At 44.1% G+C, this 27,787-nt stretch overlaps 1 protein-coding gene across 1 annotated transcript; it reads left to right on the top strand.

Moving 5' to 3' along the window:
* On the top strand, positions 1–26,675 carry LOC115162400 (coiled-coil domain-containing protein 9B). Its single transcript, XM_029713670.1, has 16 exons — positions 1–24; positions 205–286; positions 600–706; positions 8,333–8,437; positions 8,717–8,821; positions 9,499–9,654; positions 9,844–10,008; positions 13,714–13,785; positions 17,349–17,533; positions 21,543–21,592; positions 21,708–21,758; positions 21,887–21,983; positions 22,642–22,675; positions 23,343–24,036; positions 24,141–24,223; positions 24,642–26,675. Exons 2-16 carry the CDS (start codon positions 268–270, stop codon positions 24,666–24,668), a joined length of 1,950 nt encoding a protein of 649 aa, XP_029569530.1. The 5' UTR covers positions 1–24; positions 205–267; the 3' UTR covers positions 24,669–26,675.
* Positions 26,676–27,787: the final 1,112 nt, after the last annotated feature.

Raw genomic sequence — 27,787 nt, 5'->3', positions numbered from 1 at the left:
CAGGTAGCCAAGTGGTTAAAAGGGGTAATTATTCACCATTGCCGTCTCGTCCACATGTTTTTTCCAATTTGCACAGAGGCTGCACAATTTCGCTATAATGATACCTTAATATTTTTTTTTCGGCATACATGTCAAAGTATTCATGAATTTGTGCATTTCCAAAAATACACACTGCTGCTTCCTATTTATCCTATGTGTTAGCAGATTGCTAGCTTGACAAGTACCAACGTGTTCTACTTCGACGACCGTGGAAAATCACCATCCAACATGGCTTGCTACATCCCAGGTAGAGCTAGCTAGCAATCTAATATCTCCCGTTTTTTTTCTTTAAATAAACTAGCTTGCCAAATTGCTATCCGTTGAGGATTTCATGGTCAGCAGTGGATTTTGTTTGTTCTTTTTTTTAGCGCCAAATCAAAAAACTCACTTGTCAGTGTCATTCCAGGTAGCTAGTTTGCCAACGTTAGCCTAAACCAATATCTACATGTAAAAATGTGTCAATTCATCATGCATGCAGGTTATGCATGAAAACCGAGTGTCATTGCAAATCACTTACTGTTATTGGAATGCAATTATAATGTATGTGGCCATCTCTTTAGTCAGGCAACTTTCACCAGTTGGACAGGTGGAGGTGGGCATAGAATACCAGCACCTGCACGATGAGAGTGGATACGTGGCAGAGGGCAGAGACTGCAGTGACTATGCCGTGAGTGTTATTGGTCTTCTTCGCCTGCTGCAACTGTTCCCTGGGTTATTGCTGTTAATTACAATGGGATCTCAGTGAGCCTATGCAGCCTGTACAAGGTCAGGGACATCCAAGGTCTTTTGAACATGTGAATGATGATGTTTCAAAAGTTAATTTATAGCAAATAAGAATAGACTACTGTCCTCATCATGGATGGTACCTGGCAAGTGCCGGAGAACATTTTTATTTTGGAAAGTTTAGCCCAAAATATTTATAAATAACCCATATTGGTTCATCTGTGCCGTTTTCAATGGGAGCAAATGAAGCAAAGTGGGCAGAGCCACGCACGAGCTAGCGAGATCCTATTGGCGGGTTCTATCATATTTGCATATTTCTGTTTGGGAAGTGGTGAGGAGGACCGCTGTGGACAAAATACATTTGCCATTCATTGTAGCTCTGTAGAGTTGCTATTTTCTCGTGGCATTCTTGGATAACTCAATATTCTAATAAAGTCATGATTTTACTCAACAATTACGAAAGTCAGTTCCAAAAATGTTAAGGGTACAAAACTGTGTACATATCTGGCTGAATCGGGTTTGGCTGGGGTAGGCCGTCATTGTAAATAAGAATTTGTTCTTAACTGACTTGCCTAGTTAAATAAAGGTTAACAAATGAAATAATAGGCTAAATCACTACATATCCCATCAAGCCAAGTGGGGAGAGGCTGCCTGTTCACAGGTCCAAGAACCGTCAGAAGCGTCCATCTAACTCTACGCCAATGACGACGGTGGATCTCAAAACTGAACTTGAGTCCGCGTTAAGTAGCAATGATATCCCTCGCCCCGTTGTTTACGACACATAGCTTGAACCAGTCATGACTATTTAACCAAACAAATAATTTGAGGGTGAAGTATTTATGAAGTTTGGCAATGAGGACAAAAACTAGCATAGTTTAGCCACGGAAAAACGGGGAAAACAAGCTCGGGACAGGATATAACTGGGCGCACATGCGCACTAGGCTAATTCAGGACAGAAATTGTAGTTTTTATGACCTGATATCAGGAGCTTGCTGCGAAAAGTTGGATGTATTCGATTCAGTTTGAATTGTTTCATCAAATGACAAATATTTAAGGAGAGCAAATCGATCGGTATAGAATCCCGAAATCAGCTGCAGCTGTCAATAGTAAAACAACGCTTAAAACGATGTTTGAGTGAACCTGAATCCAGAAAAGTAATGGTGAAGTTGCTTCCGGACACAGTAGACTCCTCCTCACCACTCTATAACTCAATTCGCCCTTGCACTTCTTGTAAACAATGGCATTTTTTAAAGCTTTGGCAAGGGGTCACGTCTACAAAACGTAGTGCACTTTGTTCGTAACAGATTTTAGTTTGGGGAACAGAAAACTGTATTGAGATCGGGCGTTTTCCTCGAGGAGAAATCTGCAGAATGTCAGCCCAGTTCCATACTCTCCCACTGTCGGCCACTGGGCTTCCTCTCCTCACCATATTTGGTGGGGAGTGGAAATTCCAACCGGATGCTTCAGATTTATACATCCGGTGAAACATCTGACTCTTTGTTCTGACTCTTTGTTCTGACTCTTTGTTCTGACTCTTTGTTCTGACTCTTTGTTCTGACTCTTTGTTCTGACTCTTTGTTCTGACTCTTTGTTCGATCTGTAGCTATGTCCTTGAAACATTTGGAACTCATGTATTGAAATTCATGCATGTTCTAGGTGTATGTTTGATTACACTAAATGCAATTTGAACTAAAGGTGAGTTTACAGTAAAGGTAGATTAATTAAATAAATACCAAATCGGTAACAGAATTACCCAAAAATCTGTAACGGAATTACTGCAACTGAATTGGCTACAATAGGAACTCCTAATGTTCACAAACCACAGTTGGGTCACCTGCTACTGTCCTCCCTTCCACTGGCATGTTCAGCTAATAGCTGTTTTCTTTGTCTTTCTGGCATCTGGTGGTCAAACCAAGAGTGTTAAAACAGTCTGAGTCTCTGGCGTTCGCTCGCCCGCTCTGGCGCCCGCTCTGGCGCCCGCTCTGGCGCCCGCTCTGGCGCCCGCTCTGGCGCCCGCTCTGGCGCCCGCTCTGGCGCTCGCTCTGGCTCTCTCTCAGCGCTTACCAACACCTACCCATGAGCCCCCTTTCCTTCCATTTACTGTAACCAGCACCCTCAGCCACTGTGCACCGACTGACACCGGACGTCGAAACGTAGTTTAAATTTGGTCAGTCCACCCTGGCCTTGATTTCAACATCCACAGATGGACTGGATTTATCATAGACGTATGTTTCACAAGTTTGGATAGCACAGGACAGTAAAAAAAGTACGTATAGTTCAGTACAATACTGTACAGTAGAGCACACTAGAGTATAATGTACTCTACTTTATTACTTTACTCCACTATACTGTTCTGAACTCGACTGTGGTGCACGTCTGGTGCACTGTGACGTCCAAACTTGTGAAACATATGGAGAATGACATTCATACCCATAATTATGCATTTCTGTGTACTACAGATCATGCACCCATGATGTCATTCTGTTACCGGGTGTAAATCCACTTCACTTACTGTAGTTCAATAACCAAAATAGATTTTTTTTCAAGATGAAGATGTCGTCATGTGACACTCCATTCTTTCTGCCGACATCTTTGAATTCGGAGCAGATATTTTTGAGGGGGAAACGTGGTCACAAACTGAGGGAGATTTTACTGTAATTCTTTTACCAAAGTTTGCATCTGCACAGTTCTTCCACTTAATTGTGTTTTTGTAATTTTTTTCAGTGGAAATTGTTAAACGTAGTCATTGTGCATAGTTTGTTAAACTTTTAAATAAATGTTTTTTGTTTGGCATACATTTTAAATTGAAAAAACTGAGTCTCAGTGTAGTTCCGTTACCGTGGAATTGCCCTACTCTATCAAAGAAGCTGTGTGTCTGAAGCACTGTGGGAAAACTTAGCGACTGACTGCAAGTCACAGCATTTTGATTTCCCTGCTGCCACCTGAGCAGTCTGGCATTTGTCTGACTGCAGAAGGAGTCGTGGGAAATCCTACAGGCAACCCCCCATCCAACCCATACCCTGCCTGGGCACTCGCACGCAAACCAGCTGTTAAAGAGATGGTAGGGGGATTGTTCTAACAATCAAATACATGCATCTCATTATTGGCTGGGACATGTTTGGAATAACATTGACAGTGGCTGCAAATATAACACTGACTGGACTGCTGTTATTAGTATTTGAGGGGCTGCATCATGCTCAGGAAGACAGCATGTGTTTGGTAACACTAACTTAAAATAATCTCCCGTTTCCCTTTAAATTCAGAGGGTTGAGTGCATGTATTGGGAGGGGGGCAGTATTTAACCATTGTGTTTTGAGCAGAGGACAGGGGGAGGAGGGAAAAGGGTAATTTTAACTGAGAGCAAGTGCCCCAGAGAGTGAGAGAGAGAAATGGAGAGTGCAAGAGCATGTGTGTGAGAGTGGGAAGGATGGAGAGAGGGTGAGTGCGAGAGCAAGCGGGCAGGCGCTGTAAAATCCATTAACAGGGGCGCTCTGTGCATTTGTTAGATGTCTTGGCTGTCCGCCCAACTTGGTTCATTGTAATCAAGGCATGATCGCGGACTCTGCCGCTTCGGCTGCTGCTTCGCGTTTGGACCCAGCCCAGGTTTCAATGCTGACATGGAGAGACCTGTGAGTGCATTTTCTCTCTCTCTCGCTCTCTCGCTCTAGTTCTCGCATCTCTAGTTCTTTCTCTCCTTACTCTCGTTGTCTCCTGCTACAGGCTAGTCTCTACTTTCTCCCTGCTCTCTCCAGCTAGAGGTTGTAGCTGTAAGTAAATGTAGTGCTTCAGTCAGATGTGCTGGCTCTGTTCTCCACCCTGGTCCTCCAGTAGATGCTGGGGTCGCTGGGTGGGTAGGGATTAAGGCGAAAAGCTCTGCCAGCCTCAGTTCTGCAGGCCTCCCTGCCTGGGCATGGGTGCCATCAGCTGGCAGTCCCACAGCCTGTGTGTTTACGTGTGTGGGGCTTAGCCAGCTACCGTATGCTAAGGACCCGCCCCCTTCACAGGCGATCACAGTGACGGGGAATCCGAGAGAGAGAAAAGAGGTACCTCAAACCCTGAAGGGTAAATCCACGTCCCCCTCACGTTTTCAACGTGTGGTGTCTCTCTCGCTCACTTTGATACTTTAGCTGGCTATTCTCATGAGCCGCCATTTGCCTGCGTGAGAGCTGGTGGTGTTCTTTTCCCTCGCTGTCCTATTCCTGGTGTGTGATCATGGCCTGTTGTGTTTGGATACCCTGACAACTAGAAGCTCTAAAGCAGTTGGCACTTCCCACCGCCTCTCTGTGAGTCCCAACTTCTATCTCACTGTTTTCAAAAGCTTTAGATAGAATAAAATCCAATCTTGTCCCGTTAAGCTGCTGTATGTCATTTTTTTGGGGGTCGGCCTGACCAAATTCACATCGCAATTTGATTTATAGATCTGTCATTCTCATTGAAAGCAAGCCTAAGAAGCGGTAGATCTGTTCTATGTGCGCTATTTCTATGCTTTTCGTTCTTTTTTTTTCTTTTTACTTTCGGTGTTGTACACCAGCTGAAAATACAATGTATTTGATTATGGAAAATATTTTTCACAGAGGTTTAGATGGTACAATGATTCTCTGCACAATGACTGCTTGTTTTGTCACATTTAGGTAAACTATTAGACTTTTAGCAACCAGGAAATGGCGGAGCGATTTCTGCATATTGCACCTTTTTAAAGCTCTCTTGCTAATGTTCCTATTGGGCTGTCTGTGAATCATTGCTATTGGCTATGCTGCACTGGAAGCAAACTGATTTAAAAATGGTCAGTATGTCCATTAAAATGCCATGGCTGATGAATGTGCCATATTCAACCTGCATTTTTTTTTTTTTAGGTTCATGATTAATGTGAACGTTGGTCATTTTTAACATGGAGCTTCAAATAATACGATATTCTTTTCTTCAGTCAATTAAAAAAATAAGACGTCTGACCAACGCCCCTCCTCCAAAATCTCCTACCATCTGCGCCAGGAGTCTGGCAGCCATTATTTGCCTCCAGGGCAGTGACAGTGCAATGGCAGTGGAACGGCATGGAAGGATCCTGTACAAATGCTGTGTTGTGTAGGCTACGCTGTGACTCATTGTTCTGCACTGAGCGGAATGTCACATTGAGCAGCCAGGATTCTCTTTTGTCGTCACTGTGGCGACGACGGGTGACTGGCAGGCAGGCAGGCAGGCAGGCAGGCAGCTTTGCAGTGAGTGCCACCTCCTGCCTTTCTCTGTCTGTGACAGTCAGGCTGTCTGCAAGGTATGCAGTAGCTCCTTTTTATAGGGGGAATTGTACAGCACAGGGTTGAAAGGTGTAAATGTTTTATGGTTTCGGGTTAGGATTGTTGTCATACTACCTCTGATGTCAAGTAAGTGTATGAATAGATTTGAGAAGGCCTGAGTCTAGTTTTGTTATGGCCACTTCACTTGTTGGTTGGATAATTTTTTTTAGACTCACCATTAGCATTATTTGCTGTATACAGTACTCCTAATGATAAACCCATTACACAGATGACAGGGGAATGACAAAGTGGAATTGCATTTATTTCATGCTGGCAGGTTGAATTTTAAGCATCCTTAATTGACAGCACACACAGTGCTTGTTTGAGTGTGTGCATGAGCCTTTGTATGTATTGTTGGAGCTCAAGGTTTAGTCACCTCATGAGTGCTCGGCTTATATGAAAGGATCTAGTGAACTTTGGGAGTTGCGTCTCACAGTGCGGAGTACAGAGCCAATGCGATCTGACATTTTCCTCTGAGAACTGTGAAGGGCTGTTGAGTGTTGTGGGCGTTCACTACGCCTGGAGAGGAAACAAGTGTTATTCAATGCTACATCACTAGCTCTGCTCAGGGCATCCATTTGCCTTTTGAAAACGTGTTCCAAAGTCTAAGTTTTACTCATCATACACAGGTGTCAGTACAGCACAGACACCGCTGGAGTTCCATCTAAAGGACCCACATGGAATCACCATGCTGCAATCTTAACAGATAAAATAATCAGAAGATGAGATCAAATCTGTTGTTTTGTACAGTTAGCCGTAAGCACGTCTGCTTTCTGTTTGCGGCTCCCAAATTGGATTTTTCATTGAGCGTAGTATCGTAGGCTACTTCTCTTTCCATCGTATCATGTATACAGTCAGATTAGTCTTTTCTCTATAGTAAAACAGAGAGTCCTGCGTTACTTTACATGTACTCTGCTCCCTCTGGCCTGTCATGCATGTGCCCTTCAGCCCACGCTGCAGCCATTTAAAGTAATGTCATTAGAGACCGCTACAAGAACTCTTATGATCAGAAGGGGAAGAACCAAAGTTTAATCAGATTGTATTTTAGATTAGATTCCCCATCACTGGGTTTTGTGCCCTGGATACATAAAAAAAAAAGTGTTTGTCAACACACCAGCTGTTAGGCCTAGCTGCCTTCTGTAATGTTTGTCAACACACCAGCTGTTAGGCCTAGCTGCCTTCTGTAATGTTTGTCAACACACCAGCTGTTAGGCCTAGCTGCCTTCTGTAATGTTTGTCAACACACCAGCTGTTAGGCCTAGCTGCCTTCTGTAATGCAGGGCTCTCAACATATTGCGAGCTTATTTGTTTTAGCTTTAAAATAGGCACATTCTTGTCTTCTCTACCCTGTAACTCTTCACGGGGTCTTTTTCTATTGTAAGAGATGTGTTTTCTGGTAATGGTTAATAAACAGCAATGGGCATGACAGGCCCCATAAAATTATATTTAGTATTTTCCAGAAATCTGTTTTCTCTGTTTTTTTCCTGGATTGGAAGTTTTTTACTCTCAATATTACAATTATTCATAGAGAAACAACTAAAAATGATGTTCTGAGTCCATGTCAATAGGCAAATCTCGATTTATGAGTCTAATTCCCCTAATTGCGCACCTAGCAAGAGAGGAATGTGTCGATTTACAATGTTTCTGCAGTAAGGCTTACTGCTGCAAAACAATGTCCAAATTAATCATGAAATAGTTCTGTCTGGGAAGCCAACTTTGCCGTTTACATTTAATTGACAAGGTTTTTGGGGAAAGACAGTCTACCCACAAGATGCCGGGTATCATTAACATTGCTAATTGGCTACATACTGACTGATGGACAACTGTACGCACCAAACAGAGGGGCAATATTGCTGGAAATTAATTGGCAGATATTGTGTTACGTTGGCCTTTTAAGCCAATAGTGGCTAACCAGGGGTGGGATAATGTCAATGTGGCTTTTATTGGATAGTAGTTGGGCGGGAGGGGGGGGCAGGCAGGCAATGCAAATAGTCTGGGTAGCCATTTGATTAGATGTTCAGGAGTCTTATGGCTTGGTGGTAGAAGCTGTTTAGAAGCCTCTTGGACCTAGACTTGGCGCTCCGGTACCGCTTACCGTGCAGTAGCAGAGAGAACAGTCTTTTGTTGGCCTGCTTTTGCTGCGAGTTCATCATTCTGAATGCCCATCAAGCATAGCATGTCCAGGATAGTAGACTGTTTACTGTAGTGACTGTAGCCACTGACAAGTAGCACAAGATTGTACAGTTCTGATTAGCTGAGCGTTGTGCGTCTCTCCTCTCCAGACCTCCAGTGACGTCATGCTGAAGAAGGAGCAGAAGGACGTGGAGCTGGATAAAAAGATTGAGGCTCTCCGCAGGAAGAATGAAGCCCTCATGAAGAGGTACCAGGTGAGTTGGTATTCTACTGTTCTTACTCTGAAAACAGAAGGACGCCATTTTTAAAACTAGGAGGGATTGAGCTTGACAAAGACCTGGCGTCTTTCTGAAATGGTTTAATCATCATCATATCCCTAACAAAATGGCAAGTGGCATTGGAAACCTTAGATAATGTAAGTCTCTCTAACAACTAGCCTTGTATGGAGTGAAGACTTTTACAGGGTTCGCTGAGGACTAATATCATGTTCATTTGGTGGTTCTGGGTTTCGTGTTCTGTTTCATTCCATGTAGGAGGTAGAGGAGGACAAAAAGAGAGCGGAGGAGGAAGGAGTGGCACTGCAGAGCCCCAAGGGCAACGCAGGGGACTTAACCATCACCATCAACAAGTCTACCACTGTGAGTGGCCCTGTCTCCCTTCAGAGATGCTTTTACGTGTCAGAACACTTCTGAAATATGAATATTCTTACCAATATAATTACCTGTCCATCTTGATGAAAGACCCACCTTATCCATAAATATACACTGAGTGTACAAAACACATTGATCTTCCCATGACATGGACTGACCAGGTGAATTCAGGTGAAAGGTGTGATCCCTTATTGATGTCACTTGTTAAATCCACTTCAATCAGTGTAGATGATGGGGAGGAGACAGGTTTAGTAAGGATTTTGAGACATGGATTGTGTATGTGTGCCATTCAGAGGGTGAATGGGTAAGACAGAAGGTTTAAGTGCTGTTGAACGGGGGTACGGTAGTAGATGCCAGGCGCACGGGTTTGTGTGTAAAGAACTACAACGCATGTATCAAGATTGGCCCACCGCTTAAAGACCATCCAGCCAATATGACATAACTGTGGGAAGCATTGGAGTGAACAAAGACCAGAATCCCTGTGGAACGCTTTCGACACTTTGTAGAGTCCGATGAATTGAGGCTGTTCTGAAGGCAAAAGGGGTGCGACTCAATAATAGGAAGGTGTTCCTAATGTTTAGTACACTCAGTGAATGTTATCAGCAAGAGATGTATTATCCCAATTCAGTGATTTACACTGTCATGTTCACTTTGCTATTGAGCAGGAGCCTCGTGTTGTGATGACCAAACCAGGCGCGGGTGGTTCTCCCACCCCAAAGGGGGTCCAGGACCTTGGGGAGAGGGAGGTGGAGGGGAACCTGCTGGGCTCAGGACGCGGCAGGAGGAAGCAGCTACTGGTCACCATGGCTGGCAACACAAAGGTAAACAACATGACAGGTGTCTGAGAGACGGTAGGGGAATTATTAAGTTGTGTGGTCAAATATTGCCATTGAATGATGTTTAGGACCAGGAGTTCTTCCTGATCAAGTCATTTGGTCAGGAGAAACTCCTAACCCCATGTAAATGATCCATATTGATGTGAAGGATGATCCCTGTTTGTTTGATCCCAGGGTAAGCGGGTGGTGAGTGAGAGACTGGAGAGAAGGCCAGGTCCCCCCAGTCTGCTGACTGTGAAGAGCCCTACCGAGGATGGCTTGTACCAGCACCTTGTGGAATCAGCAGGCAGAGGAAAACACCAGCACACTAACACAGCAAAGAAGGACACAGGACCACAGGTCAGCAGTGCATACACACGTTGGGCCGAATCCTAACTTGAGACATTGGAGTATAAGTGTAGTGCTGCTGCACACTCTAAACAGAGAGTCCTGGAGAAAACCAGCCTGCTTTTTATTAGAAAATATAGCGGTGACTGCACTTTTTACACTATCAAGACTTTGGCTAGTTTATATTGCCTCCACATCCTCCCCTGCTCTGTACCTTGTTGTTAATTAAGCCACCCTCCAGTCTCGTGTCTGTTCTCCAGTACAATGCTGTCTTGTTTTACAGTTGTCAGACATGTCGGCAGGCCCCTCCCCTCCTGTGAAGAAGCACAAAGGCTGTTGGACAGGGGGAGGGCCCAAGGGGTGGTGATTGGTTTGGGGGCGGGACTGGGAACTGTTCTGTCACACTGGTCTGGCCTGGAGCTAGTCAGTCCTGCTGGGGTGTAGCTAGTAAATCAAATCAAATTGTATTTGTCACGTGCCGAATACAACAGGTGTAGACATTACAGTGAAACGCTTACTTACAAGCCCTTAACCAACAATGCAGTTTTAAGAATTGTTTTTTTTTTTAAATACAAAAAGTAACAAGTAATTAAAGAGCAGCAGTAAAATAACAATAGCGAGACTATATACGGGGGCACCGGTTAGTCGAGGTAATATGTACATGTAGGTAGAGTTCTTAAAGTGACTATGCATAGATAATAACAGAGAGTAGCAGCATTGTAAAAGGGGGGGGGGGGGGGCAATGCAAATAGTCTGGGTAGCCATTTGATTTGATTAGATGTTCAGGAGTCTTATGGCTTGGGGGTCGAAGCTGTTTAGAAGCCTCTTGGACCTGGACTTGGCACTCCGGTACCGCTTGCCGTACGGTAGCAGAGGGAACAGTCTATGACTAGAGTGGCTGGAGTAGCTACTGTAGTCACGTCTGAGAGCCCTCCGTTCACATACAGGTGTTAAAACATGCAAATATCCCATTCGATGGTATATGGTGTCTTTTTTTCCACAGAGGTCTGATCTGGAGGGCCGTAGCAGAGCCCCTCAAGCAGCCCTGGTGGGATGTAGCTGCTGTATTCAGACAGAGCTGAGAGCGCTCAGCAGACATACAGCTTGTTAGTCCCTCTGTCTCTACAGTGGCCTGGTTGTTATGGCCATAATGAGACTGTAGGGAGAAGTATTTATCTAGCTGATCCAGGGCTTTCATTACGCTCGCTCACACTGGGCTGGCTGTTGAGAATGACTGCAGTGAATAACTTGGAAAATAGCTCAGAAAATGGTTTGTGTGTGTATTTCCTCCAAGGTCTTTTAGTGTTTTTCTTTCTTTTATTTAGCTTTTTAGGAGCCATTGTTTAATTATAGCTTGCTTATTTTAATGAAAATGTAAGGATAATTACGATGCTCCTTGTTGAGTCACTGTATTTGAAATCCCTAACATCCTGCCTTGTAGTGGTACCTTTAGCTTTATTACTTAATGAGTTATGATGCAGTGATATGGCTGTTTTTATAAATACTTCTAGATGGAAGAGTTTTAATGAACTGCCTGATGCAGGTTGTTTCATAGAAGCTCTGCGCACACACACACTCACACACACACACACACACAGTACTGCCGGCTGCTGCCATACGGTTTCTGATTTCGAGCCCTTGGGCACACAGAGTCTCTGGAACAGCTGCTAGTGCTCTGGCTGTGGTCTGGCACTCACATCAACACACTCACATCAACACACACGCACATTGGCCCAATCAACGCGCTGATGCACATCACAGACGGTTGATCCTCCAACACTGAAATGTGAAACTCAGTCAGGCGGGCTCTGTGAACAGAGATCAGTGCTGCAGGAGGAGAGGATAGATGTACAACGTTGTAGCGTGGTCTGGGACAGGACAGACGGAGGCCCTAGAATGATCTGGAACCCTACCCTGTGTTTACAGGCTGCTAGAGCCAGTTCCAGCATTTTAACGTGACACATTTACAGGGTGAACAGGATGTTCCTTGGCTGTGTTTCTGGCCTGTATCTATCTGGTCTGACGCTCCTAGTCATGTCATGCTCACTGAATTAGCGTTTGAACTATGGCCAGTGTTTGAGCCACTTCAGCCGTGGAAAACTAAGCCTTTCTCCCAGGTCCACTTCTGTTTGGACCCTACTTATATAATGTTGTTCACCTCTTGTTCTGCAGAGCAATCTCCCCCTATGCTCTCCTCAGACAGCCAACACTCTTACTGCAGCAGCATAGCCCCTACTGATCCACAGCTGATTCTATGGTCCACTGTGCCCTGCCCAGTCTTCCTCTGGTCTTCTGTGTCTCTCCAGATTAGATTATTCTCCATCGTGGAGGGTGGGGTAGCTACTGTACCCCGGAGACAGAACAGGAGGAGGGATGGGAGTGTCCCTGAGACAGGATGAGAAAGGGGGAGGATGGGAAGACAGGAAGCATTCCTGGTGGAGGGTGAGGAGGACTGGGAGTCTCTGGGAAAGGATGACGGCTGGAGTATCAGTAGGAAAATATGAGGGTGATAGGTAGTGCCTCAGGGCGGTACGATCACTACAGGCCCTGGGGATAGGGAGGGGTAAGGAGGGGAGAAGAGAATCTGACGTGCTACTTCCTTTCTCCCCTGAGCCACGGAGAGTATGCTCTCCTCCTCCACATTGTTTCCTCATTCCCACCATCATGAAAGAATGATTTAATCAAATTAACATTTGGCTGCTTTTTGTTCTGAATGGGCTCATTATGCCACTGACAGGACCGAGTGTGCAGCATGCCAAGGAAGGGTGAAGGAGAGGGGAGATGAAAGAGTGTGAGATGGGGAGGAAAGAGGGAGAGCTGTAAGAGGGAGAGGGCGAGGGATCTTGTGTGTGTGTGTGTGTGCGCACACAGGGGAACAAAATCCCAGGCTCAGTGGTGTGACTCTGAAGGTATTCTAAATCACTCCTCAGACAGTCTCCCTGACTTGTTCCAGAATTCCCAGTACCTCTATCAGTGTCTCTCACTGTTCTGGAGATGTTTGCTAGTAGAACCTGCAGTCTCGGGCAGGGTTCTCCAACTGGCAGGGTTCTCCAACTGGCAGGGTTTTTTGTTGTTGGACGGAAGTCTGTAAAATCACCAGCAAATCAGCACTAAGTGATTGTAATCTTGGAAATCTGTTCCAAAGTATTCCCATGCATAATAGGTAGATGTGATTCTATACAAATGGAAGCAAGGTTTGAAATGATTGTCAAATATATCTGTTTGGGCTTCTTGCGGTCAATTTGCAGTCTACAAATGATTTGTAATTATGTTACGGCTCCCTGACTATCTGCTCAAGAAGAAATTGGCCCGAGGCTGAATTTAGTTGATGATCCCTGGTCTAGGGCCTTATTCAGTGGTGGAAGGTTGGCAATAGAAACGTTGTAGTGAATGGATACTGGGAAGAAAATGGTGCTGTGTTAAGACTATAAATAGCATATATGAAAAGTCATAGAAAAAAGATTGGGTAAGATAGGTTTGAGGTACTGCTGCTGCTGCTCAGGAGGGATCTGACTATTCATAGGGTGTTGGCTGTGAAAAATACTTTGATACTGTGTCCACTTGGGGGCAGTGTTGCTCTCTGAAAGTCTGCATGAATTGTTGTCCTGCTGAGGACAGGAATACATCATTTGATAACTTTCTTTCTTTCGCTCTTTCTCTCTCGTTCTCTCTCTCGTTCTCTTTCTCTCGTTCTTTCTTTCTCTCGTTCTCTCTCAGGATGAAGGGGGGCAGGGAAAGGGTGTGACAGAGGAGCGTCACTGGCTGTCAGAGTGTGAGCCTTACTACCAGGTAAGAGACCAGACCCCTTCCTATTGGCCCTCGGGGGGGGGGGGGGAATTCCTCTGTGACCACAGTCCCTGTCTTCTGAGGTGACGATAGACTGCCTCTTTTCCAAAACACAAGTACCCTCCACCCCAAAGCCGTCTGACGTCACACCATGCGTTCCTAAGAATCATTGGCGCATTAGAAGCTCAGGAAGTTGGTTTTAGCTTTGGTAAGATGGCCTCTCATGGGAGAGATTTATGTCGACTTACCCAGAGATACAGTGTACAATGTGAGTCGTTGTACCAAAGGCGGGAAGGCAGATGGTCTGCTTATGAAGCAGACTGATAAGCAGAATCGCTGTATTCCCTCATGGACAGATTTTGATGGGAGTGGACCCTCTTGCTTCGCCTCTTCCTCTCTGACAGCTCAGTGCTGCCCCCTCTCATTGAGTATCTCGTTGAAGGCCGACTGGGGTACTGCAGGCTGCCATTAGCAACTGAATTATCCATAACTTATTTGTGATTTTTAAATAAGTGGTTCAGGGACATAAATCTGGTGTAATAGAAGCAATTATTGGTACCATGATTGTCTTAGATTTTCTTATTTTATTTACACGAAGATTTACTTTTTCCCATTCACAATAATGAGGGATACTGTTTTCTGAAAACAATGACTGCAGTACCGCGGTTGGCCTTGACCTTTGTGGCTTCAATGAGAGGGGCGGTCGTTCTCCCCTGGGCTCCTCCCTGGCCCCTGTAACCCTGGGAGAGAGCGCCTGCAGAGGCAGGAAATTGAAAGAGCTAATTAGTGGTGCGGCTGGTGGAGCCAGCGGGGGCCGGCCTGTTAGAACATGTGAGGCGTGCTGTCCCCTGTGGCCCCCGCGTCCTCCAGGACTGGTGGAGAAGAGACAGAGGAGAGGATGATCACGGATGCCACGTTCCCGATACCACCTGCAGGAGAGCCACATGTTTACCTGTCTCTGATTGGTCCATACCTTTGAGGAAAACATCACCTCTGTCTGCCCCTAGTGCCCTGTCTCTGCTCGCTCTCCCTGTCTCTGCTCGCTCTCCCTGTCTCTGCTCGCTCTCCCTGTCTCTGCTCGCTCTCCCTGTCTCTGCTCGCTCTCCCTGTCTCTGCTCGCTCTCCCTGTCTCTGCTCGCTCTCCCTGTCTCTGCTCGCTCTCCCTGTCTGTCTGTCTCCTGGTTCGGTCGTAAAAACCCTCCACAGACCACACATTGGTTTGTACAGTGGGAGCTATGTTATTGTGTCTATCTTCACCGATCATCATGATGTCCTCTGGCCTGCACACACTCTTAGCAATGACAACAACCAGCCTTGTTCTTCTCCCTTCTTTTGCCAAGCATCTAACCTCCCTTAAGGCAGAGTTCATTGATATTTGAGATGCATCTTTGGTGCCATGTGGATGTTGTGAAGGGCATTTCTCAGAGCTTAATGTAATTCATTACTTTCCACTTCTGGCGCTCATGGTAGTGGTGTGTGTAAAATCACTGGGGAAGCCAAGCCGTATTCCAACCTATGTGTTGTGATAATTGCGTTGTTTGCTCTATAACCTGTTAGTTCATATACCTTGCCACCGTGATATATAGGCCTAAGGCTGAGACCAAAATAAGAAAACAGTGGCAGAATAAATTCAACCACCTTTGTTTCATCGCAACATCAGTCCGGTGAAGTCCACTAAGCATATTGCATGTAACAAACAGTCAAGCAAGTTAATATTTCCGTCATGTTCGAGCCACTAAACAACTATTGATTTGGAACCACGGAGAGTTACTGCAAGTCGCAAAGAAAACAGGATCTGCCTCCACTGTTCCAGCACCATCAACTTCAACATTTCAACAACATCAAATCACCTCTGCTTAGTCTAATACAGTGACAACTAAAAGATACCAAAAACTATTTAGTCCAATCAACGTAAGCTAAATATGATGTGGATGTCCATAGTTTGTGTGTTCGTGCAAGTAGAAAAAAACATTTTGACTCACCCTAGAGAAATGTCATCCTCCTTTCATGTTGATGAAAGTCAATCACTCTGTCATATAGCACATGCTTTCATTTTTTGTTGTCCTAGGCTACCTAGTTAAAATGCTTGCTCGCTAGGCTACCTAGTTAAAATGCTTGCTCGCTAGGCTACCTAGTTAAAATGCTTGCTCGCTAGGCTACCTAGTTAAAATGCTTGCTCGCTAGCCTAACTTCCTTTCATGGGCAACGTTAGCTAGTTAACATTAGCCTTCTACATCTAGCTACATATTGAACTTCCACCCTCTCAGGCCAAGAGTATGTATGAATGAATTAATGGTTGGATCAGAATCGCCGTTATAATCATTGGCCAGTACGCAGAATTAAGTAAAGTCCAAATCCCTATCTCCACCCATGGCTAATTTAGGAAAGGGACAATTTTAGCTAGCTAGCTAGCCACCGGAGGACAGCACAATGAGTTTCTGTCAATTATGTACTGTATGCTCTCAATGCGATGTGGTTGGAGTGAAGCCAAATCCAAACGTGCTTCCCTTGATATATATATATATATATATAAAATAAAATAGCCAATCAGCATCGAGCTAAACTGAGTGAGCTCAACTGTGAATGGTCCTGGGGCACCAAAAAACAAAAAAATAATAAATAAATTATATATATATATATATATATATATATATATATATATATATATATATATATATATATATATATATATATATATATATATATATATATATATAATTTATTTATTTATTATTTTTTTGTTTTTTGGTGCCCCAGGACCATTCACAGTTGAGCTCACTCAGTTTAGCTCGATGCTGATTGGCTATTTTATTTTTTATCAAGGGAGGCCAAATGCTCACTGGCTATCCTTGCATTCAATGCTAGTGGCAGCAACAATGTCATAATCTTTTTGAGCAGACAGCATCAGATGGATGGCCTACAGAGACAGAGGGGTGCTGTTTCGCTCGCTCGGATGCTTTCTCCAGTGAGATACATTCAGCCTCTTGCGAATGGAAGGAATATTATGAAACGCAGAGAGACGAAAGATATATAAAATATATGTTTCTTATTTTCTGGGGAAGTCTGGCCTCCCTTGGCAACTATGAATACACGCCACTGCATATTAGTAGCAGTCCAGTGGTTTGGTCATCCGTGGAAACATTACCACTATCATCACACTACAGAATTCCACAACCAACACAGGACAGAGAGGATGAATCTCAATGGGAAGGATAATGAGTGAAACAAGATAATAACTTGGATGAAAGCCTGCAGACAGTGTAGTTATCTGGGACTGTTATCTGGTGACTAGTCCCAGTGATGTGATAAAAGCCCATCCAGTCTACATACATGTCCTCTTGTAAGAACCAGGAGCACTTGTTCTGTTCTCCCCCAGACCCCTGATGTTCCTCTGATCTTCTGGACTGCACAGAGGCTTCACCAACCCAAGGCCAGCTGATTGTTGGCTGTTATTTTGACCTTTTTATTGCTATTGTCTCACATAGTTTGTTGAAAGCAACCTCTAGCCTTTCACGGTTTTCACCACTGGCACTAAACTATGACTGGTACTTGTGTTCTCCTTGCAGAAGTCTGAGGGGCCAGGCCTGGCGGGCGACACAGACCTTACCATCCCCACGTCCAATGAGGAGCAGCAGGAGTACCTGCGCTGGAAGAAGGAGCGTGAGCAGATCGACCGGGAGCGTGTGGCCCGCCACAGAAATGCCAATGGCCAGTGGAGGCGGGCATGGGACATGGACAAAACAGAGAATATGTAAGCCCACTCCTCCCATTCCTGGCTGCTTTGCACTTCGCTTTAGTTTGCATTGTCAATAATTTCAGTTTCTTCATGTTTGGCTGTTCCATTTGCTTGATGCATGTTTAAGTGCTCATTTTTCATTTGATTATAAAGTCATGTTACGATTAAAAATGAGTGTACTCTTCTGTATGTGCTCGTCTTCTGGTCTTTTTGTTGTCACATATCAACTTCAGCTTGCAGCGAACTACCACACATGTCATGTCTTACCATGCAATATAGACCATGCTTTTTTCATTGTAATGTAACTAACACATGAACTCTCACTCATCGAGCAGATTACCTGCTCTGTTACCTCGTTGTTCAATAGAGGAAGTAGCCCAGTCTCTCTCTCTCTTCTCTACTTTTTGTCTACTTCTATACATAGCCATTGACTGTTCTCTAAGGAAGCGCAGAATGATGTCTGTGGAGAAGACGGTGGTAAAAACAGGGAAAGCAATACTGTGACGTTTTTATTCTCATGGCTATGGCCCTTTATCAAATTACTGGTAATGAACTAATAGGCTTGTTCCTGTTGTGACTCTCTAAGGTACTTTCAGTATGTTGAATTAGGCTGATGGAAGATGTCAATTGTTTGTAGGTATTAACACAACCCACATTTTATGTCCTGGGGCCCCAGCCTCCAACCCAAAATAATGATATATTTTTGGTTGGTGGGGCCCCCCCAGACAGCATATGAACATGTCATAAGGTATGGCAAAATGTTTATAATTGCAGGAAATTTGCTTTAAAACTGCTATTTCCTCTCAGCCTCATGGCAGAATGTGTAGAATAGCAGTGAATCTGCTTTTAAACGGCAACATTTTCTCTCAGCCTCATGGCAACATTTTTAGAATACTGAACAGCATGAGATTACTATAAAACTAATCCTGGAGGTCGGTGCCCTGTTGCCCCAGATGTGGTGGCCCTGCCCGTGCCTCGTCCCATGATACTGATTTCACACTGTCACAAGACTTAATCCAAACAAGTCACAAGACCGTAATAACAATTCACAGCAAATTGGAGACTGGCATATAATGCTATTAGAGGGAAGAGGGATGACCTGGCAAAAATGTGTTTTGTTTTCTGTGGTAACATCTTTATTGGATCACCTTAGTTTGTGAGCCGTTCTTAGAAAAAGGCTTTGTTAGACCTTGAAAGGGAAAAGATGCCCTCTTAAGATATTTATCATGTAGTACTCAAACTACCTTCTCCCTAGTACTCTAACCTCCATCTCCCTTGGTTAGCTATTTTAGACATTGGCCGCTTCCACTAGAAGTTGACCTGTGGTTTGTAATAAGCTGAAAGGCAATGTGATGGAATCAGGGAGAAGTAGAGTTGACCTTACTGACTCAACTTTGGTACACATCTTGATAAACCTAGGCCAGTTTAGGCTTAATAGGGAGTTTGTCCAGAAGGGGGAAAGGAGAAGATTAATTGTGTGTTGTCTGCGTAGCAATGATAGGAGAGACCATGTGAGGATATGACAGCGCCAAGTGACTTGGTGTATAGCGAGAATAGGAGAGGGCCTAGAATTGAGCCCTGGGGGACACCAGTGGTGAGAGCACGTGGTGCGGAGACGGATTCTCGCCACGCCACCTGGTAGGAGCGACCTGTCAGGTAGGACGCAATCCAAGTGTGAGCCGCGCCGGAGATGCCCAACTCGGAGAGGGTGGAGAGGAGGATCTGATGGTTCACAGTATCAAAGGCAGCAGATAGGTCTAGAAGGATGAGAGCAGAGGAGCGAGAGTTAGCTTTAGCAGTGCGGAGAGCCTCCGTGACACAGAAGAGCAGTCTCAGTTGAATGGCCAGTCTTGAAACCTGACTGATTTGGATCAAGAAGGTCATTCTGAGAGAGAGATGGCAAGAGAGCTGGCCAAGGACGGCACGCTTAAGAGTTTTGGAAAAGAAAGAAGGGATACTGGTCTGTAGTTGTTGACATCGAAGGGATCGAGTGTAGGTTTTTTGAGAAGGGGTGCAACTCTCGCTCTCTTGAAGACGGAAGGGACGTAGCCAGCGGTCAAGGATGAGTTGATGAGCGGGGTGAGGTAAGGGAGAAGGTCTCCGGAAATGGTCTGGAGAAGAGAGGAGGGGGTAGGGTCAAGCGGGCAGGTTCAAGTCGCAAGATTTCATCTGGAGAGAGAGGGGAGAAAGAGGTCAAAGCATAGGGTAGGGCAATGTGAGCAGGACCAGCGGTGTCTTTTTGACTTAACAAACGAGGATTGGATGTCGTCAACCTTCTTTTCAAAATGGTTGACGAAGTCATCCGCAGAGAGGGAGGAGGAGGGGGAGGAGGATTCAGGAGGGAGGAGAAGGTGGCGGCAAAGAGCTTCCTAGGGTTAGAGGCAGATGCTTGGAATTTAGAGTGGTAGAAAGTGGCTTTAGCAGCAGAAACAGAGGAAGAAAATGTGGAGAGGGAGTGAAAAGATGCCAGGTCCGCAGGGAGGCTAGTTTTCCTCCATTTCCGCTCGGCTGCCCGGAGCCCTGTTCTGTGAGCTCGCAATGAGTCGTCAAGCCACGGAGCAGGAGGGGAGGATAGGGGACATAGAGAGTCAAAGGATGCAGAAAGGGAGAAGAGGAGGATTGAGGAGGCAGAATCAGGAGATTGGTTGGAGAAGGATTGAGCAAATTTAAACAAATGTTAAAATTGGCACTATGCATTCGGGCAGGTAGCGTTCTCCTGGCATCCGTCAAACCCAGATTTGTCTATCAGACTGCCAGATGAAGTGTGATTCATCACTCCAGAGAACGAGTTTCCACTGTTCCAGAGTCCAATGGCGGCGAGCTTTACACCACTCCAGCCGACGCTTGGCATTGCGCATGGTGATCTTAGGCTTTTGTGCTGCTGCTTGGCCATGGAAACCCATTTCATGAAGCTCCTAACGAACAGTTCTTGTGCTGACGTTGCTTCCAGTGGCAGTTTGGAACTCGGTGGTGAGCAACCGAGGACAGACGATTTTTACGAGCTTCAGCACTCGGCGTCCCGTTCTGTGAGTTTGTGTGGCCTATCACTTTGCGGCTGAGCCGTTGTTGTTCTTAGACATTTCCACTTCACAATAACAGCACTTACAGTTGACCAGGGCAGCTCTAGCAGGGTGGACATTTGACGAACTGACTTGTTGGAAAGGTGGCATCCTTTGAGGGTGCCACGTTGAAAGTCAGTGAGCTCTTCATAAGGCCATTCTTCTGTCAATGTTTGTCTATGGAGATTGCATGGATGTGTGCTCAATTTTATACACCTGTCAGTAACGTGGCTGAAATAGCCGAATCCACTAATTTCAAGGGGTGTCTACATACTTTTGTATATAGTGTATAACCTACATTATTTGATTTTGAAACCCACTATTTGGCTATGTATTGAGGCACTATCCTTTCAGACAGTGTCATCCTTACTACCAGGAAAAGAAAAATGAACACCCCCTTCTTTTTCTGTTGTTTGTTAGGTTTCAAACACAGCTGATGTGCTGTGAGTGGCTCAGTGGCTGGATAAATAAAAGTACTGTTTAGAAGAAAGAAGCATCTAACTTTAAAGAGAGGAGAGAACAGGAGACTATTTTTAGCTGGGGTTGGGATGCCTTTCCTTTTTTGGCATGGTTTAAAAAAGGCCCCAGAGACTAAATAGAGCAAGAAAATTATTTTTTTGATTCAGCAGCTTAGATGTTCTCAATGAATGAGGAGTGTAGAAGCATGACTTCAAGATACCATACTCATCTTTGTACAATGTGTCAGTCTATCTCTGAGCTCAGAACATAATGATACAGGGAAATTAATATGGCAGTAAATTGTTAGGTTAGTGGAACAATACGGATATTCAAGAATGTCCAAATGCATGGGACCCTTCATGAACCCTGGCATGAAAGAGTTTGCCTGTTTACTTTTTAACACCAAAACCATGGCTTCATTATCTGGCAGTTCTTCTGTTGATGGAACATCCTGGCTGTGTGTTTGGTTTTAGTTCTTTTACTGTAAACGAAATGTCTCTATTTAGGTTTTCAGATAAATCTCCTGAGGAGAGAGTACAGGGGCCTCCAGATAGAGGTGAGAAATTCACTCTGGAATAAATTGGAAACATTCTTGTCAACTCAAACGCTGAGGAATAGTCAGACCGTAATCAAGTGATACCCATTAATTGTTGAACTTGTTTCATTTCAAGGAGGAAGAAATGCAAGGAGAGGTTACCCCAAATCAAATGCTGAGTCACGGAGTGAGTTGGAATGCTGAAAAACTGTGCACCAGCAGCTGAATCAGTTCAACATCACTGTTGAAGTTCTAAGTACGTGCTACTTACTGATGGATGAACTATTCTGATGTTTCTCTTGTTTGTATCGACAGTTCAGCAACCACGGGGCAGAGACAAGGGGGTTAAAAAAGTGCCAGTGGTCAGCAGTAAAGCCAAGGGCAAGGATCGGCTGACTGGGAGGGCCAGGAGGTGAGTAGCAGCAGATTTAAATTGTAGTCGCAGCCCGTGTTTAGAAGGAAACCACATACATACAGTAGCCTGGCTGTATGCAAAACACACAAAACACACAAAACAGCACAACATTTGTCAAATGATAAAAAACATTCACTTTTTCACACTGTTTTATTTTAAAAAGCCAACTGTTCCAGCGTTTTATACTGTAGCCATTCGTGAGGCTAGAATGCTTTTAGTCTGTTAGCAGTGCTTGAGAGGCAGGTGTTGGTGGCTGTGCAGTTCTCTGAGATTGAGCTAGCCATGGGAAAGAGCAGTCAGGTCTCTCCAGACAGTGGTCCCTGGCCTCAGTTGCCTGTTATTAGGCTTTGCTGCTGGTGCAAATGGGAAAAGAGCAGCGTGTGAAGAGAACTGCTGAGACCAGCCTAGAGCATCTCTCAGGATGTGCAGAGACGATGATTAAACACACAAGTGTGTAAGAGGACCTATCATCCTTCTCCATTTCCTTCTTGTCTCACTCACGCTATATTTCTCTCTGTGATACCATACAGAACAAAAATAAAGTGTTTTTTCTGTGTATTTTTCTAAGTGCCAAAGCATTCTTTTTACCAGGATACTGAAGTACATAGACCACTCATTCTGAATGCTTCTAATCATAAACCTTTTAACCTTTCAGATGGGATGCCAGCGAGGATGGGGATGATTTGCAGGTGGGGTTTAAACTGAATACTTTGCTTTGATGTACACTGAACAAAATATAAACGCAACATATACTGTAAAGTGTTAGTCCCATGTTTCATGAGCGGGAAAAAATAAAATCACAAAGGTTCCATATGCACAAAAAGCTTATTTCTCTTACATTTTGTGCACAAATTAGTTTACATCCCTGTTGGCGAGCATTTTTCCTTTGCCAAGATAATCGCTCCACCTGACAGGTGTGGCATATCAAGAAGCTGATTAACACATGATCATTACACAGGTGCACCTTGTGCTGGGGATACTAAAAGGCCACTTTAAAAGTTCAGTTTTGTCACACAACACAATGCCACAGATGTTTTGACGGTGTGTGCAATTGGCATGTTGACTGCAGGGATGTCCACCAGAGCTGTTGCCAGAGAATTTAATGTTCATTTCTCTACTATAAGCTGCCTCCGACGTTGTTTTAGAATTTGGCAGTTCGTCCAACCGGCCTCACAACTGTAGACCACGTGCGCTGAGGAGTATTTCTGTCTGTAATAAAGCCATTTTGTAGCTCAGTAAAATCTTTAAAATTGTATGTTGCGTTTTTATATTTTTGTTCTGTATAGCTCTGTGCTTTGATGAAAAGGGCTGTGCTTGGGCTCATATTACCAATGGAATTTGTTTTTGGTTCTTTAGGCCTCCGAGACAAGTTTGGAGGAATTCTTAGAAGAGCTTGATGCTTTGGTTGGGCCTGACGTAGACGACTCCACTGCAGAAACTCCAGAGGTCAAATATGTTTACCTCAAAATTGAGTCTTTCCTGACGCCGGATGTGGTGAAGACCGAGGAGGTGAGTGGACCCGTCAGTCCTGCCCTGGACCAAGCCGACACCTCAGAGGGTACACCCAGACAGAAGGCTGAGGAATCGTCCCCTCGAGCTGCAGAGAAGAAGGTCCGCTTCTCGGTGGAGCTCATCAAGGGGCCCGGGGCCTACGAGAAGCCCAGTACGGGAGCCCAGAACTCTGCCCGCTCAGAAACCAAGGGAGCCAGCACTTTAAAAGTGTCCTCCCCCAGCAAAAACAGCCATGAGGTGGAGGAGCCAAAGCAGGCCCCCGAGGGCCCTCAGAAGGATGCTGGTAATGCCCTGGACCAGGGTAATAAACCTGCTGAAGCTGTCCAGGCACAAAGCTCATCGGATGGGCAGACACCGGGGCAGGAGAGCTCTGAGCTTCCCGATTCCTCCAAAACAGAGTGTACTGAAAGCGGCCATGACAGTGTGCCTACCCCTGTTTTTCCCACATCACACAGCAATGTCAAAGACGCTGCCCCTCCACAGGAGAATGCTGTCCAGCCTTTAGAACACGCTAAGAGCAATAGCAACAGAAATACAGGTAGGCAATGGTTCTGTTCATGGATGCTCCCTGTCAAATAGGTACAGTGAATAGCTATCACTATGATGTAACGTTTAAAAAAAAAAAATGGGTTCCCTTCACAGAGGAACTGATTGACTCTAGTCTGTCTGTTCTGAGGCTGGAGTCAGGAGAGACTCACCCAACCCACACCACCAGCACTGACAAGGTCAGTATGGATGGATGGATGGATGGATGGATGGATGGATGGATGGATGGATGGATGGATGGATGGATGACTCATCTGCATTGTAGTCTGGACTGAGAGAGGGAGCAAATGAGAGAAAGAAACTGGATGGATAGAGAGAGAAGTGTGTGATTCATCAGGGCTGCAAAATGTGGATATTTGATTGCTGCATGAGTGTATTCACTATGCTCTTCTGTAGTGTTCAAGTGGATTTAAAATAGCTTAGAGACAATGCATATTCAGATTCCAGCTCTTCACCACTGTAGCATGGTGCATTACCAACCACTTGTGCAAAAATAAGTACTGTATGCCTACCATTGAGTAAAAACAATAATGTACTTACTTACACTTATTTAAAAATTCACATTGTTTAACCCCTTTTTCATTGTTTTTTTCATAGGCAAGAGAAAATGGGAAGATTGTTTGAAGGACTTTCAACGTTTTATATGAATTGGTCGATATGTAAAACCAAAATATGCTTAAGTAGAGAATTTACCATAAGCCTTTTAGTTTAAAGTGGAACTCACAGCACTTTAACTATTTTGCAGATATGAAACAAACAGACAATCATAATATCAGTATAAATATCACATTCCCAGTTCATGCTACAAAACCAACTTTATAAGAGGTTTTTAAAATAGGTTCTATTTGACAAAATATTCCATGACGTAGAGTAAGACATTGTTGGCAGAATAGATGGATGCAGTTCAATGCATGATTCATATAATTCACCAATGCATTTCATGGTATTCCAAAACATATTGCTATCAGGTTGTAAATCACAGCTGTCCTGGTATATTGTTTGCTGCCTCCGTTCGGGATGCACTGTTTCAGTTTTAATGACTCAATATTTTGTCCAAAATATTGACAAATATAATTTAAACTCGGGATGTCAATACAATAGTGATGGACATTCAGAGTATTTTCTGTGAGTTGGCTAATTTGTCTCCGTTCACTTAAAAGAGCTGGCTCATTTGGCTCTGAAACGGCTCTTTGTTCCAACTGCATAAAAATGGACCTTGAACCATGATTTTTAGAACCACCTAGAACCAATCTCCAATGTCAAGCCCAAAAAGTAGGCTACCATTATATCAGATCGGGAAATTCGGATTCAAATACATTTTTACCTGGCCAAATTTATTAGATTGTTATTAGTTTAAGCACTGCAAAAATGAGTGTGGACCCGAATGTATGCATAGTATTTGTATAGTAGCAGTATGCAAATCAGGAAGCCAAATGAACGTCTCTTTCAACAATGCAATTCGGTTCCCGATGTTCACCAAAAAGTTATGTTCGAGCTAACGACCCATCACTACAATCAAACTAGCAAGGGCAATGATCACAAGTCAGTCATAACGTGGCTAATAGGCTAGCGAATCTATTTATGTAGCTATTTATTTAGCAAGCTAAAAACACTGAGCCAAATGAGCTAGCTGCTGGGAGGCTGTCATTTTTCGGTGGCAACAGCTAAAGATGAATTTGGTTAGCTAGCAAGAGATGTGCATCGCTTGGCTAGCTATGCTGAACTTGAACGACCGTTACACACAGCATGCAGATCTCTTAGTTGTCAATCAAATGTATTTGGCATCAATCAAATGGGCGGGCAGGCAGTTCCCATTCAGTTGTCAAAACGTAGATTGAGACAAGCATGCATTGGCAGGCAAGCTGCAGAAGGGTTAGCAGGCTACTTATTCTCCATTGTTTCAGTGCCATTTTGAGGGCCAACTACAAGCTGGAAATGTTTGAGAGGGTTTATCTATGCTTGCCTTGTTAGATTTGAAATCATCTAGCTCTGGCTAGCATTAGTTGTTGATTTTAGGGAGGGATAATCTACCTGTTCTTGGTTGTTTTGATCAATAGGACTGTAAAGTTCACAAATGTAAGAGGACTCGCGTGGTGTTTACATATTTGAAGAAATCCATTTTCAGGTGTATTTTGTGGCTTTTGGCGAATGCTTTCTAATGGTTTAAAGTCACGCTGTTGCTACTGCCTGTAAACACACAGTCCAGTTCAAAGTGAAAGATGTCAGGTCCATGTGGCAAATGGCTTATTTGCATATAGGCCTACTGTGTAGAATCCAGTTCTGGACAGGACAGACACGTTTTTAATGAGGTTTTATTTACTGCAGTGTCTATTAATTGTCCAAATGCAGGGCTGCTTTCCCCACTATATATTGCTCTAGAATTTTCACAAATGCCTTACTCTACATAGTTTCCAAACATTCTATGAAAGTAGGAAAATAACCATATTTTAGTGCTCGCTTGTCAGAAAATGCTGTCAGTTCCACTTTAATAGCACATTTGCTTCCAATAGCTCTTTGAAGATGTCCTGTGCCTAGTTGGCCAAGGTGAGACTAGCATCCACAATGTTCTTTCATTTGAAACGATGCTAGTTGCTCACAGTGGGAAAAGGAAACGATAAATGTTCAAAGTAAGTCATTTTGAGAATTTTGTCTGCTTGAAAATACTTACAAGCACTTTATTCTTTGAGGTATGAGTATTGACACGTCATACATTATGTAAGTGTGCTATTTGAATGGCAAACTTATGTTGAATGGCTGTCTTTGTTTACGTTTGAAGTATTATTTCAAGATACCAGTCCTAATGCTTGTATTAGTTCAGTTCCTAAGGATGTCTAACCTACATGACCTGAAAAGGCCCTGCGTTTAAACTTCACCCGCCGCAAGTGATTGTCAATCAAATTACCTGGTGTTGTTGTGTCAATCTTTGCCTTAGCAGTAGGCCTAATTTGAATGATGAAATATAATTAGCATTATATGCTTATGGTTATACTGTACACTGGCTGTATTTACAGTGCCGTGAAAAAGTATTTGGCACCTTATACTCCATAAATGGTTGTGCTGCAATGAGCTGCACATATTTCTGTGTCTGAATGTTATCAGATCTTTAACCAAAACCTAATATTAGATAAAGGGAACCTGCGTTTACAAATAACAAAACAATATGCGGTGTATATACTAATTTTATTAATTTAATTAACAAAGTTATGCAACACCCAATTCCCCTGTGTGAAAAAGTAATTGCCCCCATATACTAAATAACTGGTTGTTCCACCTTTAGCTGCGATGACTCCAACCCCACACTTCCTGTAGTTGATGATCAGTCTCTCACGTCACTGTGGAGGAATTTTGTCCCAGTCTTGCATGTAGTACTGCTTTAACTCAGCGACATTTGTGGGTTTTTAAGCAAGAACTGCTCGTTTCAAGTCCTGCCACAACATCTCAATTAGGATTAGGTCTGGACTTTAACTAGGCCATTCCAAAACTTCAAATGTGTTGCTTTCTAGCCATTTTCATGTCGACTTGATTGTGTGTTTTGGGTCATTGTTTTGCTGCGCTTAAGCTTCAGCTCACAGACGGATGGCCTGACATTCTCCTGTAGAATTCTCTGATACAGAGCAGAATTCATGGTTCCTTCTATTAAGGCAAGTCGTCCAGGTCCTGAGGCAGAAAAACATCCCCAAACCATCACACTACCACCACCATGCTTCAGCGTTGGTATGAGGTTCTTACTATGGAATGCAGTG

This window comes from Salmo trutta, chromosome 25 (assembly GCF_901001165.1).
Source record: "Salmo trutta chromosome 25, fSalTru1.1, whole genome shotgun sequence".
NCBI classification, from domain to species: domain Eukaryota; kingdom Metazoa; phylum Chordata; class Actinopteri; order Salmoniformes; family Salmonidae; genus Salmo; species Salmo trutta.
This window is presented reverse-complemented; position numbering and strand designations above follow the sequence as displayed.